The 20,886-nt window shown below is 45.0% G+C and overlaps 1 protein-coding gene across 1 annotated transcript in view; it reads left to right on the forward strand.

Moving 5' to 3' along the window:
- LOC123018045 (vomeronasal type-2 receptor 26-like) overlaps nt 1–20,452 on the forward strand; it is a 35,016-nt gene extending 14,564 nt beyond the window's left edge. The window contains exons 2-3 of the mRNA XM_044419783.1: nt 18,721–18,794; nt 19,554–20,452. Of these exons, the coding sequence (XP_044275718.1) occupies nt 18,721–18,794; nt 19,554–20,452 (973 nt within the window). The remainder of the gene's footprint in view (nt 1–18,720; nt 18,795–19,553) is intronic.
- Nucleotides 20,453–20,886: the final 434 nt, after the last annotated feature.

Consider the following 20,886-nt stretch of genomic DNA (forward strand, 5'->3'; position numbering starts at 1 on the left):
CACTCCTACAGTTTTAACCATTTCATATTTAAAACACATATTGTTGCTGGTTGTTTGTGCACCCTCACAAGTATTCCTAAAGTAACAAACACAAAACTGTTTTTTAAAAAGGAAAAAGAATTACCTGAATCCCCCAAAACACCACCCTTCCAAAAAAGACCACTTTCTCTGTTTCCTGCAGAATATCATTATCCTGAGCCTTAGTACCACCTCCACAGAAGGGGGGAGGGGGGAGAGAAACCACTGGTCTGCTTGACTCTGAGTGTCTGCTTCCCATTGCCTCTATACACCTTTTATCTTAAAGATTTTCAATTTTGTAATTCCTTAAATTCTCAATGCTATCTTACCTAGTTATACTTCACATATTCAAAAACGTCTCCTTCCTTATCCACCCTCACACCCCTTAAGATCTGCGAGAGAAGCCTTGCTCTGGGAACCCTCTCTAAAAGAGGTAAAAAGGTCATCAACTCCGAGTAGGGCCTTCCCTGCTATGGCACCCAGACTCTGGAATGTACTCCCCAGAGAGGTACACCTGGCGCCAAGTTAATGCTCTTTTCAGCGCCAGCCTTTTTATTTAAACAGTATTTTAAACTCTAATAGTTTTTTTAGTTTAATCGCTCTGTTTGGTTTATTGTTTTGTTCTGATTTATTATTGATATTGTTGTTTAATTGTCCTTTTAAAAATTGTAAGCCATCCTGGTATAATAGGACGGCATACAAAAGCTTTTAATAAATAAATAAATAAATCCATCTATTATCACATTTAGCTCATTTAAAGTTAGTACTCTACCTGATTTATAAATCTTTTATCTTACTTTTAAACTTTTGTGTTTAGTGGCTAAGTCATGCCCGACCCTTCACAACCCCATGGACAACATTCCTCTAGGCTCTTTTAAACCTATAATAAATTTTACCTAATAATTACCCACACACATATAGGAGAGTGTTAATTATCTTCCAGCTACGAAATATTAACTAGAAAGCCTCTTCTTCAACTCATTTAATGGTTTAAATTAAAGAAAGACACCCCACTGCCTCTTCCCACTCCTCTCTTTCCTTTTCATCCTGGAGAAGCTTCAAACTGTGGCAAGATCTGCTTCTTTGTAGTCAATAACCAGGAACAAAGAAACTCCACTAGCTGCTCCATTTCCTTCACTTGAAGGAAATTCTTGGTCTTGTCTTCTATTCTGGCCACTGGTCTTCATCTTGAATTGAACCTAGTCCTGAATGTGGTTGCACTGCCTCTTAGTGACAAAGTCCACAGCTTGGAAGTGCTCCTCAATCCAGAGTTTTCACTGGAAGCTCAGGTGACAGCAGTGGCGAGGAGCGCTTTCTTTCCGCTTCGGCTGATCCATCAGCTGCACCCCTACCTGGAGAACGACTGCCTGGTGACAGTGACACACACGTTGGTGACTTCCATACTTGACTTCTGTAACGCGCACTACGTGGGGCTGCCCTTGAAGATGGTCCGGATACTTCAATTGGTTCAAAATAGAGCTGCCTGGCTGCTGACTGGGACTGGGCATTATGTTCACATGACTCCAGTTCTCTGTCAGCTTCACTGGCTTCCCATTGAAGTCCAGGCCCAATTCAAGGTGTTGGTTATGACCTATAAAGCCCTAAATGGCTTGGGTCCTGGTTACCTGAAGGAGTGCTTACGTCCATATATGCCTGCCTGCCCCTTGAGATCAGCGGGAGAGGTCCTTCTCCGGGAACCCTTCGTGAAGGAAATTAGGAGGGTAAGTACTAGGAGGAGGGCTTTCTCTGCAGTGGCACCCAATCTATGGAATGTGCTCCCCAGAGAGGTCCACCTGGCGCCATCGTTATTTGTTTTTCGACACCAGGCAATGACCTTTTTATTCAAACGTTATTTTAATTGTTAATATTATTTTTTATTTTATTCTTTGGCCAGGGCAACTTAATTTATACTGTTAAATTATATTGTTTTGTTTTATTTTATTTATTTATGATTGTGAGCTGTCCCAAGGCTTCGGCGAATGGGGCAGCATAGAAGTTCCCTAAATAAATAAATAAATAAATAAATCTTTAAGGCCCCATTCAGGTGCCAATTTGAAACCTTGTTCCAGCAACTCTATTTTGTGATGTTTTCCATTATGCCCGATTCTCATATACATACACTTGGTATTCCCAAGTATATTTAATATTATTCTTCAACAAAATAATATAGAATGCTTGCAGTGAATGTCTGAATGAAATTGTGTGGAAACAAATTTTGAAACACTTGAATAGGTGCATTCTTAAACTTGAATTGACCCAAATGGTCTCTCAACTATCTCATCAGCCTCTCCTTCTTATAGAAGTTGGAGAAACTTATCAACACATCTCTCAGTTAGTCAAATCCAGTGTGGGAGGCCAACACGTTGTATTCTCTCTCTTCTTTAAACTATGCAGGTACATCACTTCTAAGATTCTTTTCTTCAGTTGCTGGTCGTCCTGGCATATTTCTCAATTGTAAATTCATTCTACAGTCTCCATCCTCTGAATCAATCACCCTTTTCTCCAGCTCGGTTATTTTGTCAAAATGGCAGATTATATCCAATGTACTAGCTTCAGCCAATGCCTCTGTTTCTTCAAATTTTTCTCCATCGCCTTCATTTGATTTAGCATTTTGGTAAAAGCTTTCTGTTTTTCAGTTTTTATCTGAGCTTTGTTCTTTAATATCCCCTTTCCACTGCTCTCTCATCCCCTTCAATTCCTGAGAATTATCTTCCTTTCTGAGTCCAGAATCTTCTTAAAAGCTTTCAAGGTCTTTTCTTTAGCCATATCACTTTCCAAGGCTCCCTTCAATTTCTCTTCACTCTCTGTATATGTTCATCTAGGAGTTCTAATTAGACTCAAATCTGATCGTCTTCTTCTTTCACATCTCCAGGAAGAGTTAGTTTTTCATCATGCTGTCTTTGTGACATCAACAATTTGAGACCCACAAATACATAATCCAAATCCAATTAAATAATATATTCTTTAAGCTTTATTCCACTAGATTTTAAAAAGCTATTCAACATTCTTCCAGCAGATGGAACACTAAATCCATGTCAAGTGATTGAGATATATTTCACCAATTTAAAATGATTATTTATTTATTTATTTAGGAGACTTTTATGCCGCCCCATTCGCCGAAGCCTTGGGGCGGCTCACATCCATAATAAACTCAATAAATAATATAAATTAACAGTATAAATTAAGTCACCCTGGCCAAAGAATAAAATAAATAAATACTATTAACAATTAAAATGACATTTGAATAAAAAAGTCTTCACCTGGTGCCGAAAAAGATGAATTATACATCATTCATCCAACACAAGGAACACTCAATGACTTCTTTGCTAGTATTTTGTTTTTCTCTAGACTCAACAATATACATCAGTTGCTGATGAATTCAGCATATCATAATCTCCATTGTTGATAGCTTTTAAAAGATCCATATAAATTATATAAGTCTTTATATTTTACTTATTTAAAGATTCAATTTCACTGAACACTTTAAACAATTGAGAATGAAGCTTTTACTTTCTTTCCCAGACCACCAGCCGGTCCTGTTAGTATTGTTTGTGATATCTGTATTTACACTGGAGTAGAGCTGAATTTAATTAAGTCTAACAGCTGGAACTTTTACAGTCAGTAAGCCAAAGACTCTTTAAATTGCCTGAAGTGTCAAAGTCCATTTTCCTGTTTTCAGCCTAATCTCTGTCTTACTTCAACACAGTCACGATCACTCCCACCAATGAAGCTGTATCTTTTTCAGTGAGAGTTCAAAAATTGAATTCATTTACTGTCTATGCATCAGTACCTCCTTTTAAAACACTTTTCAGGAAACAGTACCCTTCTCCTTCAAATTGCATCCACCACAATCTATTCTCTCCAGCTTTGGCTTGTTAATCTTAACTAGGCAGTGGGAACTTTTGCCCATACAAAAGAGGAAGAATGGAACAGTGAGCAACAAAGAGGGGGTTTGAGGAAAATTCCAATACATCTTTGAAGAGAAGGATGCTTACATGTGCCTCCATGATCTGAAATCAATCCAGCAGTATCCGTGCTCCTATTGCCCAGGAAGAACCAGAATTCTCAGGCAGGCCTATTTTTCTGTGAAGCTTGATTAGTTATCTGTTCATTTAAGAGACTGAGACTCTTCACTCACCTGAGGCAGCTGCTACTGTTAGTGGGCAAGGTAATCCTCTGGGGAAAGCAGTTCCCAAGAAAAGTTACTTTGTGTCCATTTTTCTGCTGAATACAGCAAAGCTGCTCTGACTGGTTTGCTCATTTTGTTGCAATTGCCTTTGCTTCCTTGGTCAGGTTCACACACCAGACCTCTTATGATTCATATGCCTGACTAAGGGTCATATCAATACTCTGTAATCCCTGATATTTATGTCATGGCCCCTCTGAAGTTAGCTCATTTTGTTCATGGATGCATTGCCCTTCAAAATGAACCTATTCTTCCTCCATCATCAACTGTACTCCTGTGTACATGACTCAAAACCTATTAAAAAAAAAAAAAAAACTCTGCACATGTTCTGGAACATTGTAGCTGGTGAGTGTGCCTCAACCTGGCAGTGCTGTTTGTGAAGGTTCGACTCTGCAGAAGGGTTTCCTGGGTGTTCTCAAGAGTAAAACTACTGAGGCTTGCATCATAGAGGTCTCCCTATCAGATCTGAACATACAATCTTGTGGGCTGCAAAACCAGATTCCCTGACACTTCTAACGGCAGAAGTTGCAGTTCCAAGCACAGGGGCCCAAGTAAGGAATCTCATCTCAATTCTCGGCCTCTTTCCCACAGGAACAAAGCCCATGTCATGCTCACCTACTGCCTCTGCTCCCCCTGCTTCCTCAAACAGTAAAATGTGGCAGGGCTGCTTTGAAATGCATTGCAGGAGAAGGCTTAGCAGAGGGGGAAGCATGGAGCTAGAGTTGCTTCCGTAATGCCAGTCTGGAAGAAATATCCCAGCAGCACATGGGGGAAGTGGAGGGGCAAGATTCCCAGGGTCACACACCCTCCCTGTACCACCACCTCACTCACACATGGAGCTCCTCAGGGAGCTGCTGGCAGTCCCCATGTGAGCAACAGGAAGCACTCCTGAGGAAGCCAGCTTGGCAAGCTGGATGTGGGTTTCTCTTCCACAACTTCACACTGTTTGCCAGGGACTCATGGTTACTTTTCTACACATCACTGGAGCCTGCCTGGATCAGGACCCTCCACTTATCCATACCATGAGTGGTGTTTGAATCCCCATCCTGAGGGTGTTCAAGGATAGGCCGGACATGCGCATGGTAAGCATATAATGAGCAGAGCCCACTGGAGCCGGGGGTCAGACAAGATGGCCTGGGAGGTCCCTTCTAACTCATTCTTTTTCCATTTTCCCATGACTCCTGCCCAGCACTATCTGCACAGTTCTCTCAAAGTGGCATGAAATATGAAAACTTCACAATGGGCAGGCAATGGTTTCCTGGCAGCCTGGATGCCCATCTGGTGCATGAGTGCTCTTTGGAGCACCTTCCAGTTAATTTTTGTGATGGAGTACTTCTTTTAATATTTTACCATCGCTGTCACTATTATTGTCAGTATCACACTGCACTTAAATCCTGTCCTTTTCCATGCATGAGGAAAGCAAGCTGTTTGCATGCTTCTCCTCTTCATCCTTTTCCTGACAAACACAACCCTGTCAGGCAGGTCAGGCTGAGCAAGAGTGACGGGCCAAAAGTCATGCAGGGATCTTCAGGGATGAGTGGGGATTCAGACCCAGCTCTCTCAGTCCCCACCCCACTTATTGCACACTCAATCACACAAGCAGATGCACACCCAATTTCCCTCTGCTTCATCCTGTCAACCAAGAACGGTTTGGGTTCTGCTTTCAGACATGCCTATCCAAGAACTGGCCTCTTCTCCTGGACACATGTGTGGGAAACATGCAGTTCTGGCACATGCACCCCAAGGGGAACATGGTGCCAGAAATGGGCAGTGGACACAGCCAGAAGCAAAGGAGGAACATTAGTGGGGGAGCGGGGAAGACAAAGGAAAGTGCCTTCCCTCACAGTCCTTCAGAGAGAGCTGGGATGGGACAGGTGGGATCATTACTCCATCAGGGACTTTCACTCATGCTCCCTCTCTTTGCTTGCTCTGTTGGAGCAACATTTTGAAAGAAGCAGAGTATGTCCCATTCCTGGAGCTCAGGCTGGGTGCAGAAAGGACAATTATTCTGCCCCGTGAGGATGGTAGCACTCTGAGCTAGAGATGCCCTGCTTGGACTTCCATGGTCCCAGCTAAGCTTAAAAAAAATGGGCAAGAACAAAGTGAAGCAGAGTTTTTGCTGGGACAAATTTCATCACTTTGAGGAAATGCTGGGGGTGGGGGAATAGCAAATGTATGTTGTAATGGATCGTGCCTTCAAGGCCAGCTACAGGGCACAAGACCAAAGGAGTCCCCTGCACATGGAACTGAGGAAAGTGTTCAGGAAGCCACAGAGGTGATGCAGCCATGTGGCTGTACAGTTATGGAAATGCATTACTGGTCTTCTTGCAAAACCTCATGGGCTGCCCTCCCACAAGTCCATCCTGAACCCCTTGGTGCATTCCTGAGATTGCAGAGGTGTGTCTGGCATCCAGACACAAAAGGGAAGGCACCTCATTCCCTCCTGTCTTGCTCAGAGCCCAGGAGAGGTTGAGGGCAGGTGAGCAGGGCCTTCTTCTCCTGCCCTTCGACTGAAGCCTTGGCTGGCTGGGCACCACATCCATTTTGGAAGAATTTTTTTTCCTAATTGTTCATCTAATTCATTGAAAGGGGCAGGATGGAGCCCATGTCACATGCTGGCAGAATGGCACTCTTCTTCCTGCTGCTACTGCTGGTGGTCCCAGAGGCCTGCTGTGGGTAGCTGGAGCCAAATGCCCCTGGAGCTGGCACAGGGATGAGATGCAGCCACAGAATTACTACCGGCCAGGAGACTTCATCTTCAGTGCCAGCATCTCTGCAGAAGAAGTCCTATTTAGACCACACACTTTCAATAAACCTGCCTCACATGGACAGCCTCGGTAAGTCATTGGCCTGCTTGTGCCAGGCAGTGCAGTGTACAGTGGCATGCAAAGCCAAAGCAAATCCTTCCAGCTTGCTTCTCCCTCATGAAGACCCAGCCAGCAAACTCATGGGCAGCAAGGACAAGGGGGATTCCAGGACAATGGGAAGGCCCCAGGGCCCAGAAAGTGTGCCACCTTTCCTGCCTCTGCACTCCTCTGCTTTCCCTTCTTTTTCAGTGTGAATGGTTGAACATGCTGGGCTCCTACCAGGGATGTGCAACTTTCCTACATGTGTCTAGTCAAGGGGAAGGGATCTGGACTTGGACTGGAAATAGGCATGTCTGCCCACTGGAATCCCACCAGAAATTCCAAAGGAATGGGCTGTTGGGCTCTTGGTTTGAGTGGAGACCACACTGAGCAAGTGGAAGTTTGAGAAGCAGGATGCAGCCTGAAAGGGCTGTTCAAGGATTCATGAACAGGGCTGTCCGGGAGACCTGTTTCTTTCCTTTTTTCAGGTTGGGAGGCACCTATTACTGGAAGATCCTCTCCTTCCTCTTTGCCATACTGGAGGTCAACCAGAATCCCAGCCTCTTGCCCAACCTCACCCTGGGCTACAACATCTATGACAGCCTTCAAGATGCTAGACTGCCATCTGATGCAGCCATAGACCTGCTCTCGACCACTCAGACCCATGTTCCCAACTACAAGTGTGGCAGGCGAAATCACCTGCTGGCCGTCCTTGAAGACACTGACTCTGAAAACTCCATGCAGCTTTCCAACATGCTGGCCATCTTCAAACTCCCACAGGTTTGGTAGCAATATGGGAGGCATGGGAGGGAGCAATATGAGGTGCCATGTAGGGAAAGCAAACAATTCTTTAAATAATTTGTATGCATGTTATCCTTCCCAGGACAACAGACTACCCTACTGAATCCAAGATAAAATGGGTTCAAGTCCCTCTGCCCCACACCAGGCACCCACCTGGTATTGTCAGTGTTGAGAATTAATAAAAACACCTGTCTTGTTCGTTGTTACACCTTGAGAGAGACAGACAGCACCAGATAGTAATTGTATAAAAATGACTATTTAACATAAATTCCTGCCCTCAATCAAGGATGACCCCTTGTCCAGTCAAGTCCAGCAGCCACAGCCATCATGCACAGGACTTTTAAGTCTTCAGCTTTGCAATGATTAGAGGTAGGGAGACCATCATGCATGTTACTATTGTACATGGATATCTTAAGCTACATACCTCATGTCACAACTGGCTCCAGGCTGATATTTTACACATCCTGACCCTCTCCGCAGAGGTTAATATTATGGAATATCTTACGTCTCTCTGCGAGAACCCTAAATAATTGATGCTGGCTGTTAGGTCATCAGGAAATAAATGTATTCTTGATCAGGAACAAATGTAGAGCAAATTCTTCGGCACTTCAGTGTTAGTAATATCATGGTCATCCAAGATAGGAAAATCTGGAGATGCTGAAGGCCTCACACTACTCCTGGCTTGCATCTGTCAGAGGTGTAGACTTATGATGCTAAAAAACTTTATTTTTCAGTAAATAATATACATTGCTTCTTTTTGAATTATGTTACATGCAAATAAGTAAATGTTCAGTGTTTTAATCTCCTGACTTGAGGAACATTGATTTGGTGCTGAAATTAAGCAATCCATCCGACTTGTCCTTTCTTTCCCAGGTCACTTACACTTTGTTTGACATTTGTTTGACAAATGTTGTGAGCACGCACCAACAATTGTGTCCATCCCCAGAAAAGAAGGAGAAGTGAAAGAGCCAAGCTTCCCCCTCTGTCCAGAGTTCTTCATTGCTTTTCTCATGGGAGAATCCATAATGATCAAAAAATGAAACTGGGGATCACATGCAGCCCTGTCTGCTTGTGGGTTCCACCAGGGACACTGTGGGCTCTCCCTCACTGGATGCTTTCAGAAAGCACCTGGTCTGCCATCTGAATGAGATCATGTAATTCTGTGTCCTGCATTATCTGGAGGTTGAACCTGAATGCCTTCCAACCCCTTCCAAGTATATGCTTCCTTGATTCTATGAGTATGAAGGATGGTCAAATTCAAGAGAATCACATCCACTAAGCATGCTGTTCTGAGAAGTCTGATTAAAATAAATAAATAAATAATCAGTAAAGCTGCCCAAAGGAAGTTCAGGCACCCCCACTGACACCTCGGAGAGATGCCCACAGCTCTCACCCCAACCTTTGCCATCTGGACAAAGGGTGGGGGGAGCAGTTCTAGTGAGCAGAGTGGAGTGGGATGGGTAACCAGAAGGGTTTTCTGGGTTGCACAATCACTGAATACGCAGGGGGAAAATAAGAAATGTATACGTTGGTGGGAGCAAAAGAAGTGTGACACCTGCCACCCCATCTGCACCAGGGTGGACAGTTGCTGCAGGAGTTTGGAAGTGAGGATTGATCCAGCTTGGGTTGCCCTCAACGCCCCCACCTGCAAAGCCTTTCCAGGGAATTCAGCTGTGCAGTGCAGGCAGGACCCGTACGGCTGTGACTTGGCCACCGCTCTATCGGCCACCACTCAGAGCTTGACATGGCACTTGACGGAAACTTCTCATTCCCTCCCACTAACTGTTCAGTGCAAAATTTATCCACAAGAATGTTTCCCTTCCTCATTTTCAACCTGGTTCTCCCATCAGGGTAAATTGGCATGCAGAAGCCAATGAAACCACAAGTGTTGTTGCAGGAAGCACCTTCCTCTGTTTTTATATATGGAGAAGCAAGTGGGGAGAGGATTTCAACATGGGCATTCCCAGAGAGGCTGTATGTGCTGGGCTGCATCAAATTGACCAGTGTCAGGAGACTGAATCTCCAAAGGCAAGTGTCCAGACTCAGACCAAGTCACTGAAGAGCCTGACAATGACACTGATGGTCACAGAGGTCATTCCAGTGAACCATCTAATGGGAGTTGCAGGTGGAATGCCTTCAGTCATCACAGCCATTCCAGCCATCTGGGCCCCTTCACTGCTAGAACCCAGAGCTGCCCCTCCCTTCCTATCCAAAAATATTGCTAAGATCCTTGGCCCAAGCACAATCTCCTTCCTGACTGATGGGGATCTGATTTCCAGTGTTCAAGGGGTGGAAAGGACCAGTCAATCCCCAAAGGTCCACACAGAAGGTAAAAGTGATGAAAATTGCTTATTCTGCCTCCAGGCCTCTTGGACTCTGATTATTTTCCTCCCCTGCAATGATGGAAAACAATTGAGGAATCCCACATGGGTTTCCATCCAGCAAGTTAATAACAAAGGAATCCCTGAGAAAGCATGCTGAATATGAATGTGCCCTGAACTCTTTTGGTGGGGGCTGCAGCTGCATCTGGCACCTGGCCACCTGCACTTCTCTTCCAGAGATTCACTCCTCCTGGTGAGGCTGCAAAGCCAACTCTTCCTCTGCTTCTTGGTAACTGAGGAGAGAGAGCTTCCCTGCTCCCCTATGATTGTCCTGCTCTTGCTGCTGCTTTGGCTCCTGCCTCAGGCCACTCAGAGGATGATGAGCACAAGTTGTTTAGTGACCCAGTTATTTAAGAAGTCAAGAGACTATTACAGACCAGGAGATCTGATTGTTGGTGGGAATTTACTACTTGGAAGATATTCCTATGCAGAACGAGAAGAGTTTCATACATCACCAGGAATGATACGCGATGTTAATCCACTGTAGGTTTCCCTTAAAGGGATCTGGGATGCATGTGTGCATGTTTGCTTTGGCATCAGGGGCTCATTCCAGGGACGTGTGTCAGGGATGCTGCTCAAGAAGACATGTTCAATATGAGAGTCACAGAGCCTTGCCAGATCGCCCTTCACCAAAAGGGAGAGCCAGAATTGGGATGTCTTCATGGGACTTGTCCCAAGGGGTACTAGGAATGCAGCAGAGTGAGAGGGAACCAGCAGTTTTTTCTCAGGTTGACAATATTTTTAAAATAAAAGGTCTCCCTGCCATTCCTGCCCCAAGCAGACTTCATCCAAGACAGAGATGGAATGGTGGGGCTCTGCCCTGAGACCTTACCCTTTTAGATCTGCTGAATCAATTGGCAGATTGCTTGAGCACCAAGAGAAACTCAGCAAGCCTTTCTCACTACGAGTTCTTTCAAAATAGTTGTGACATGCATTCCCTCCCATCTTGAATAATGCACCTCAAAAGAAGGAAACTCTGGTGTAAGCTTCATTGGGGTTCTGTGCTGAAGACCTCTGGGCTCAGTTTGACTTCCTTCCTCAGAAGAGTCTTCTGGCTCTAGCCCTGACCTCATTGGATTAATGGCCATGACTTTCAGACAGTGCACAGGCTCCAGATAGAAGACCTCAAGCAGCTGATACAAAGCGGATGAGCTGCTCCTTCCCTTCCTTGAACCCCAAGAGGTCATTTGACACACAACTCCCAGCATTCCCAGCCAGATCCTGGGCATGTCTTGAGATCCCCACAGCTGCATGCACTGGGCAATTCTGGGCTGTCGATGTGAGCCTTTTGCATGCAGGATTCTCTGGGTGGGTGCCACAGCTGCACAACAAGATCTACTAAATGGGGCTGAGATAATTTATTTCCAGGCAGCAGTATATTTATTGCATGGAGTAACACTTGTGCTATGCAGATCAAATATTCTGAAATACAGGGTAAGTTCAAGAATAGCATTGTCTCCCTTCCAGGAAAAAAGTCCCCAAAGAAAGGCTCTGTCCTCAGTTACCCTTCCTGCTCTTCTCCTTCAGAGAGTGCAGGTCCTTTCCTGATGCAGGCAGCAAATGCTCCCCTCCCCACTCTAAATCTTAACATTCCTGCACAATATTTGTCTTCTAGCCTAAAATATAGTCTAGGCTAAAAGATGGGGGCATTCCTCTGTAACTACTTGGAATTGGACCTTATGAAAATTAAGAGGCAGCCAGAGAGCTTCCTTCTCGGCAAACAGAACTTCAGTCCATCTAGTTCAGCCTCTTCTGCTACCAGTTTCAGTGGGTTGCCCTCCCTGGATGCTAGAGTGTGTGAAGTGATTCAGCCTTACTCCTTTGGCAAAAACAAATGCATGATGCTTGTCCTCATGTGTCTGCATCAAGGGTCACTTTGAAAAGTATCACCAAGGGAACCCTCATGCTGCTTTAGGTAGGCAATCTTCTCAAGGTCAGTATCTAGGCCGGCTCCTCTGCGGATGTGGTGGGATCTCTCTCTCCCTCCCAGAATGACCTATACTTGCCAAGGACTGAGCCAGGGAGAATCTGCATCTGAAAGAGTTGCTCAGTCTTACATGTAATTAAAAAAATAAATAAATCCACTCCATGCAGGCTTTGTCAGAAGGTGTTTTACATCAAGGAAGGTCTTCCAAGCCCATCCTGGACATGCCAGGATTCATCCTCACACTCCCTGCATGAGAAGCAGAGCCCCCAGCCTGCCCCATGGTCCTTCCCATGATGAGGTCTGAATCATTGTGCAAAAGATGATTTGCTTTGCACAGAGTTTGGCCAAGCAATGATGGTTCCTGGAATTAAGTTGCCTTGGGAAAGGCTCAGGTGAATTCCTGGAGGACTGATGGTTGGAGGCTCTCCAGAATGATCTCTAAGCAGTGGTTCCATTCTAGGAGGCTTTTTAGGTACATGGGGCAGATGAGAAACCACGGCTCTTGCTTTCACCACCACCTTCTGGGGTGCTCCATAAATACCTTGGCTGCCCTGTATGGGAACAATTTCCTCTTATCTGGGAAGGTTCCTGCAATCTTGTCCCTGTGTTTGACCATGACAAATTATAGAACTTGCTTGGTTCAAAAAAAGGGTGTTTAGTCAGAGTAAACCAGGAAATTATTCACCTGTGAAAGGGAGCCTGGTGAACTGTCATTTAAGAAAAGAGAAGATTCTGTTTGCTTGCATGATTGTTTTCTTTGAAAGTCAGCTCAGAAAAATTTGCCTGCAGAGAAAAGGAACCTCAGAACTGCCTGAAAATCAGCTGAAATGGAAATGCAGTGAAGCAGAGCTTAGATCCAGCTGGGCTTGTGGGCAGATCACATCAAAACATGCAGCAAGATTGTAGATGTGTGTTTGTGAACCCTTAAGGTATGACTGCTTGGTGTAAAATGATCCAACTCTCCTCAAAGTAGGTTGAATCAGATAGACCTTCAAAGCCTCCGCTTCTCACCAATTTGATGCTTCTCCAAATCCTTGCCGTAACATCCCTCTTGCCATTACAGGCTGTTAGTTCAGAACTACCAGGGTATTCTGGCTTTGGCCTTTGCCATCACAGTGCTCAACAAAAATCTGGCCCACCTTCCTAATATGACACTTGGCTTCTGCATGTATGAGCACATGGGCCTGGTCAGAAATAGGTGTTACAACAACTTCATCCTCCTGTCCATTTGGGAGAGAGGAGTTCCGAGTTATAAATGAGAAAGGAAGGATCATCTGCTCTCTTTTAATGGGGATTTTGACTCCAAATCCTTCTCAGAAATGACAGCCTTTAGGGGGCCCTTCAAGATCCCACTGATAAATTCATCCTTCTGAGGTCAGTGTGGACGACCAACAGAGCTGAGAAACAGTAGAAAGAATAGGGCAATCTCTGAGAAAGATATTTCCCTGCAGTGGGTATTTTGACTTTCTTTTGGATTGTGAAGTTTGAGCTCAGGACCATTTTTGTCTCTGTAAGGTTGCAGACACTATGAAGATGGTCCACCCCCGGAGCCTCATGGATCCTGATAGTTTCCTGAAGGCTTTGGGGAATTTTCCAATTGATAGTGCAAGAGCTCCTGTCAATGCTCTGGTTGATTTGTGGAATGGCACAATGGTCAGGGCAATCGACACAATCCACAATTAAGTTGTAGATGTGGGATGTCCTTTTTGGGCCAACATGACATTCAACAGTAGCACCACCAAGCCTGAGAGCCAATTGATATCACTTCCTGGAACCTTCTGGCTGGGGGAGAAACATGAGGGGAGGACAGATACTAAACATCTGTCCCTCCCTCTTCTGGAAAGACATGTTAAACCCCTAGTGCCATATCTTCCCCTGACCATAACCACCCCTATGGGGGCACCCACCTGCTCCCCAGGAGCTCCCATAACAATTAAAACAAAACAAAAAACAACAAAAAAAAAAGTTAAAAACAAACAAAACCAGGATGCAGTGTGGTTAAAATGGAGCCCTCTACACAGTACTTCAGCTCCAAAAATAAAATAAAAATCAAGAGAACCCTTGGCCTGGCCCAGCCCTGATCAGCCCCAACCAGCCCTAAACGGCTTATGCCTTTAAGCTGCTGCCCTTCAGCTGCGACCATTCAGCTGCACCCGTATGGCACCCGTGCCCTGGTGTGGCTCTCACCCACCCCAGAAGCAGTAAGAAGTGGTGAGAGGTGGGGTTGGTGCAGGTCCTGCCAGGCAGCAATGGCAAGAACATCCCTGGGACCCACGGCAGTTCTGGTGTCAGCGGCAGGCAGCTCTGGAGTGAGGGGTGATGGAGAGCCAGTCCCAGGCCAAGCTCATCCCTACCTTAGCTTCCTGATGCCTTCCCTGCAATTCTGTGCAACCTGCCTGCATTTGTCCTGCACAGCTTGGCCTTCCTTCCACTTTCTGCCCATGTCCCTTGATGTTTTCAGATGATGCCTTGGCTTTTCATGAAGCTACATCTGCCTCCTCTGTCATCTTCTACACCTTCCTGTTAGAAGTATTTGAACTTGTGCCTGAAGCATTTCCTATTTATATTTTAAAGATACCCCACCTTTCTTGAGTTCATTTTCACTTTAAGAGTGGCTTGGCATTTTTACCCTGAATTGGTAAAAATTGGGGGGGGGGGGTTAAATCCTGGGTGCATGTTTGGCTATTTTTACTTTTAGTTTCCTCATTCTAGTCAGCAGGTTTGGATAAAAGCTGCCTTCTACCATCTCAGGATGTTGGTGCACCAGAATTCACTGTGCCTGTACTGAGAAGGAGCTGCTGTTCAGGTGTTTGAGAGAGGATCTTCTTGAGGTTTCCTGAAGATGTCAGGACTGACCTTGGCACCTCCTGCATGGGAAGTAGGGGCCCCAGCCTGTTCCATGGTCCTTCCCTTGATGAGGTCTGGATGACTCTGCAGCACAGAGAGTTTGGAGATGCCCTTATGACTCTTGGATTTAGCTTTGCTTGGAAAAGGTTCAGGGGAATTCCTGGAGGATAGGAAGGGGATCTCTTGCCTGATCCCTACAGAGAGGTTCCATTCTAGGAGTGCATCTACTATATGGGGAAGGGGAAAAGGAAAGGAAGTTCTTGTGTACACCTCTTCCTTGTGCGGTTCCCCATCATCTCTTTGGCTGAATAAGGGCAAAGCTCATTGATTTCCTGGATGGAAAAAATTTCCTCCACAGTATTCTCTTCTGTGTTTTCCTTTGACAAATTATTGAAGGAGGTATGTTCAATAAAAGGTGTTCAGCCAGAAATGCCTTTGGTAAGGCACCCTGGGGGAAAGGATCCTGGCACACTTTTCTTGAAGAAAATTATTTCACCAGTTCTGTGCTTGTCCTCATCTGTGTCCCAATATTGCTCCCAACATGGCAGATCAATAATAAGGAACTACCAGCACATCCTGGCTTTGGTGTTTTCCATAACTGAGCTCAACAAGGATCCAGACCTCCTTCCCAACATAACACTTGGCTTCCGCATCTATCAGCATGAGGACCTGGCCAGAGTAATGCATATGAACAACATTCACCTGCTGTCTACACGGGACAGAATGATTCCTAATTACAAATGTGACAAGCAGGATCAACTAATCTCCATCATACAGGATTTTGTCTCCAAATCTTCATCAGACAATGCTGCCTTAATGGGCATCTACAAGATCCCAGAGGTGAATGCGTTCATCTGGAGACAGATGAGAGGGACCTGTAGAGAGAAGGGTCAGCTCTGAGAACAGATTCATCCCTGCAGTGCATGTTTTTCTTTAATACTGGATGAAAAGGTAGGGGGGCTTCTCACATGGTGAGGTTGTTGTTTGACTACCAAAGAATGGAATGGTTTTTACCAAGTATGGCTGATGGAGACTGGCCCTAAAGCCCCAAAGCTCTGCAGATGCATACAAGGATATGCATCCTTCAAGTGTGAATCGATCGTGCATTTTGCCATGATTAGTCCTTCTGCCAGGGCAAGGTCCATCTCACTCCTGATGTTTGTAGACACGTCTGCGCTATGGGTGGACATTTGCCCCATGGTGCATGGGGCGGAGAGGGGGAAAACTTAGATCTTCCCTTTGTACTCTTGTATCCCAGCTGAAAGAGGGATGCCTTTTGTGGGATAGTATTCCATGCAATTCAACTCATGGCTCCTAGAGGATGGAAGCTTAATGCATAAAAGAACTATCCTTGGTTTCAAAATGCATCCAAATAAGTGTTATGAAGGACTATCAGGAATTCATTGCTTCAGCTCGTAACCCAATTGCTCAATTATATTCAGGGCAAAAGCAGTGCATTCCTCTTTTTCTTCCAGATTAATCCCCCCAAAATTCCTCAGTACGGGGGCCTAGTCTGGCTGCTGCTGCATTTCCACTGGAACTGGATCGGACTGCTTGTTCAGAGCAATGACCATGGCGAGCATTTCCTCCAGGCACTGTCTCCCCTGCTGCAGCAGGAGGACATCTGCATTGCATTCACTGAAATGTTCTCAACAATTGGTCCTGCCCGGGTGCATGAAATCACAACAGGATACATTCCTCATGTATGGTTAGAAGCAGAAGTCATAATTTACTTTGGTGACAACACTGCAACACTACAGTTAACTATTCAGTTACATAATCATGAAGAAAGTGGAAAGATCCCATTTTGGAAGGTTTGGATGTTGACCTCGCATTCAGAATTTGAAGCAAGTGTTCCCTCTGAGTCCAGAGTAATTTTAAAGACCCTTCATGGAGCTTTGCACTTCAGAGCCCACACAAGGGATATTCCAGCATTCAAGGCTTTTTTCCTGTCTTTAGATCCATTCCACCCTCAAGGAGACATTTTTCTTCGAGTGTGGTGGAAATTGGCATTTCAGTGTGCCTTTCTGAGATCAGGAAAACCCCCACCATATTCAGATCCTGTGTGTACAGCGAGGGAGATGCAAATGGACCCAAGGGAGTTCCAGTTCAACTTGGGCATGTCCACTTCCAGCTATCGCATCTACAATGCCATCTACTGTGTGGCATATGTGCTACATGGCCTGTTCTCATCCAGAATGAAATACTCACAGATGGGGGAAAGGAATCAGCTTCTGAATATTCAGCCATGGCAGGTAAAGCCCACATCGAGATGTCATGAACTTATCCAAGGAGCCCTGGTGGTTGTTCAGTCAATGAACTTGGAGAGAAAGAATAATCTGGGAAGTAGTGAAATTTAGAGAACTCATGAGAAACTTTCCCTGTGGATTTATCTCCATGGATGCAATTTCCTTGAAGGAACATTCAACGTAATCACATTCAGCAGGGAATGCTGGTGCATTGGTGGATTGTACATATTGAGAATAGAAGAAGCATTCAAGCTTCAGTCGCAGATACATCATTCCAGTTCAATATAATTATGCAGAAAGGGCTATGGGCCTGCCTAACTCAGAATATTTCCTTGTGGGCAGCTGGGGCAGGACCCACATGCTGGACTCCTGGCTGCTCCGGGCAAATGATTTCTATCTCCCTTGTCATGGTATGAGGACATTTGTAGGAAACAGACGGCAGGCAAAGATGCCCAAGCCAGTGTGCAAGCTTGCCTGCCAAGGTATCACCAAAATAGTTTGCATCAAAAGAATAAAGTTCACAATAGTGTAATGAGGGAAAGCAGGTCTCTGAAATGGATTGGAGTCAGAGAGTATTATGAAACGCTTCCCCTTAGTCTCCCCTGCTCTGAATATTTTTGCTTTTTCAGATACTAAATCCTCTGAGGAATGTCCGCTTTAACAACAGTGCTGGGGAGGAAGTCTTTTTTGCCAAAAAAGAGAGGAGATATGAGATTCTGAACTGGAGGTGGTCTCCAAATGGAACTTTGTACTCTACGAAGATTGGATGGGTTGATCACGGTGCTCCCCCAGGCCAGGACTTCTCCATCCACTCTGCAACAATTGTGTGGGCCACAAAGGTGGGGCTGGGGTGAAACATTTGGGTCATGGAAGCAGAAACATGACAGAATTCCACTCCTTCAGAAAAGATGCTGTGCTTTTGGAGACATAAGTCCCACTCTGTGTGTGGAAGTGGGAAGCTATAAATCCAACTGTATTTTATTGCATTAATGATATTTATTTATTTGTCAGTCTGCTAAATAAATAAATAAATAAATAAATAAATGCTATTGTCCATTTGTAAATGACAAGCTTTGCTCACCAGAAATCCCATGTTCTGTCCCTGGACACTGCAGGGAGGTTCAAAATCTTGGCCCATGCCTGAGGTACTGCCAGTGCTAGACAAAAAGGGGAATGATGGATCTAGGGTTTGACCCAGTAGAAGGCAGGATCCAAAATTCCTGGCTCTGCCTGATAGACTCCTCTGTCCTAGTGTTGCTGCAGTAGGACACATCCAGAAATTGTTCATTCCACTAGACGTGTGACCCCATCTGCCAAGCAATGCAAAACACAAGCTGGTGGACTGACTGTTGAGTAGCTCTTCATTGTATTTCTCTCTTTAAAATATTTTGAAGTCTTTATTTCAATTTTAGACAATGCCAAAGGGGAGGTGTGTGGAGAGGTGCACTCCTGGGCACTGGAGAAGAGTTCCAGAGGGAAAGCCGGTTTGCTGCTATAGATGTGAAAACTGTGCAGAAGGGAAGTTTTCCACCTACACAGGTACCTCATAGAGTAATAGCAATGCATAAATACAGAAAATAATGAATTAAGAGTGGTGCGGGACCCACAAAATGCACCCAGAAGGAGACGATTGTACTGTTACTGAAGATTTTATCCCCCCTCTATACTGCAGACATCTCTTTTCTGGTTTACAATGTGTTCAACATTTCCAGAAGATACGTTCCTTGCAAATAATGCAAATTATGCCCAGTACCTTATGAATGCCATTATTCAAAGATTCTTATCCATCCTTCTATTTCCTAATGCTTCCAAAGCTCCTGTTTCTAACCTGGCTGGGTTTATATGAGACCTAGAAGTGTTTGGTCAAAACTCAGGGCAACTGGAGGTTCCCATTTGCAAGATTTCACTGCAACCAGAACCAGATTGCCCCTTTTTCTGTACTGGTTTCTGCAGCCTGGTCACCAGCCTCAGCACAGCTTACTGCAAAATAAGAAGAGAAATTGCGCTTAATATGCTTACTTTAGTTTGTGACCAAATGCACGTAACAGTACCAGTGACAGATTTTAGCACTTCTTGATGACAAAAGACTGAACATAAATCATATAAAAGCATGTGAGGAGGGGAAGTTTTTTATTTTTATTTTTTATACTTATGGCCAATTACCCAAAGCTTAATTAAATTAAATGATTAAGGGAGGAAAGGGAGATTTCCAGATCTTCCTTTGAGCATGGGGGCTTCCCCCAGAGAAAGTATTCTGGGTCAAGGTTGAGATGGATCCATAGCTATTGCCCTTTTCAGATGCAGCTCACTGTGCTCCGTGCCCACAAGAGCAGTTCCCAAATGAGAACCACGACCGGTGCATCCCCAAGATGATCCACTTCCTTTCCCATGAAGAGACACTTGGTATCCTTTTAGTATCTCTGGTTCTTTTCCTCTGTCTCAGCACATCTGCTGTGTTGGCAACTTTCATTAAATATCATGACACACCCATTGTCAAAGCAAACAACCAAGACCTCAGCTACGCCCTCCTCATCTCTCTCCTGCTCTGTTTCCTCTCCTCCTTCCTCTTCATCGGTCAACCCACAAAGGTCACCTGTCTACTCCGACAAGCTGCTTTTGGAATCACCTTCTCTCTTGCAGTTTCTTGTGTGTTGGCAAAAACTGTCATGGTGGTCTTGGTCTTCATGGCCACCAAGCCAGGAAACATGGCAAGTTGGATCTTGGGGAGACCACTGACAACCTATACTGTGCTTATCTCTTCCCTCATCCAAGCTGTGATCTGTGCTGTGTGGTTGCTGACCTTTCCCCCTTTCCCCAACTTGGACTTCCATTCCCTATCCAGAGAGATCATCGTGAAATGTAATGAAGGTTCCATCACCATGTTTTACACTGTCCTGTCCTACATGGGCTTCCTGGCTCTTCTCAGCTTCCTGGTGGCTTTCCTGGCCAGAAAACTTCCCGACAGCTTCAATGAAGCCCATTTCATCACCTTCAGCATGCTGGTCTTCTGCAGTGTGTGGGTCTCCTTTGTGCCCACCTACCTGAGTACCAAGGGGAAGTATGTGGTGGCTGTGGAGGTCTTCTCAATCTTGGCCTCTGGGGCTGGTCTCTTGGGATGCATCTTTCTCCCCAAATGCTATATTATTCTCTTGAAGCCCAGTCTCAATAGCAGAGACCATCTCACAAGAAAAACCTAAACACAACATTTCAATATGTATTGTAATTGTGTTCATTATTTGCATCTAAATAAATCAATATTCTGAATTACCTTTTTTCATCACTGGATTTAATGAGGAACCCCCTAATGACAGCTATTAGGAAAAATCATGCTTACTCTTACGTGTATTTTCACCCTGTGAGCATCCTCTGATAATACCAGGATTAACATAGAAACATAGAAACAGAGCGAGAGAGAAGGGGTCTCCTGGGCCGTCTAGTCTGACCTCCAGCACCAGCCGGCTCTGCTCACAACATGCCCACCATGTGCATATCCAGCCTATCTTTGAACACCCTCACCAATGGGGCCTCAACAACCTCCTGCAGCAGCCCATTCCACACCCTTGGGGTCCTAACTGTCATGAAGTGCTTCCTGGCATCTAAATGGAACCTTGGTTCCCTGAGTTTTGCTGCG

This window comes from Varanus komodoensis, unplaced genomic scaffold (assembly GCF_004798865.1).
Source record: "Varanus komodoensis strain SLA01 unplaced genomic scaffold, ASM479886v1 scaffold108, whole genome shotgun sequence".
Lineage (NCBI taxonomy): Eukaryota > Metazoa > Chordata > Lepidosauria > Squamata > Varanidae > Varanus > Varanus komodoensis.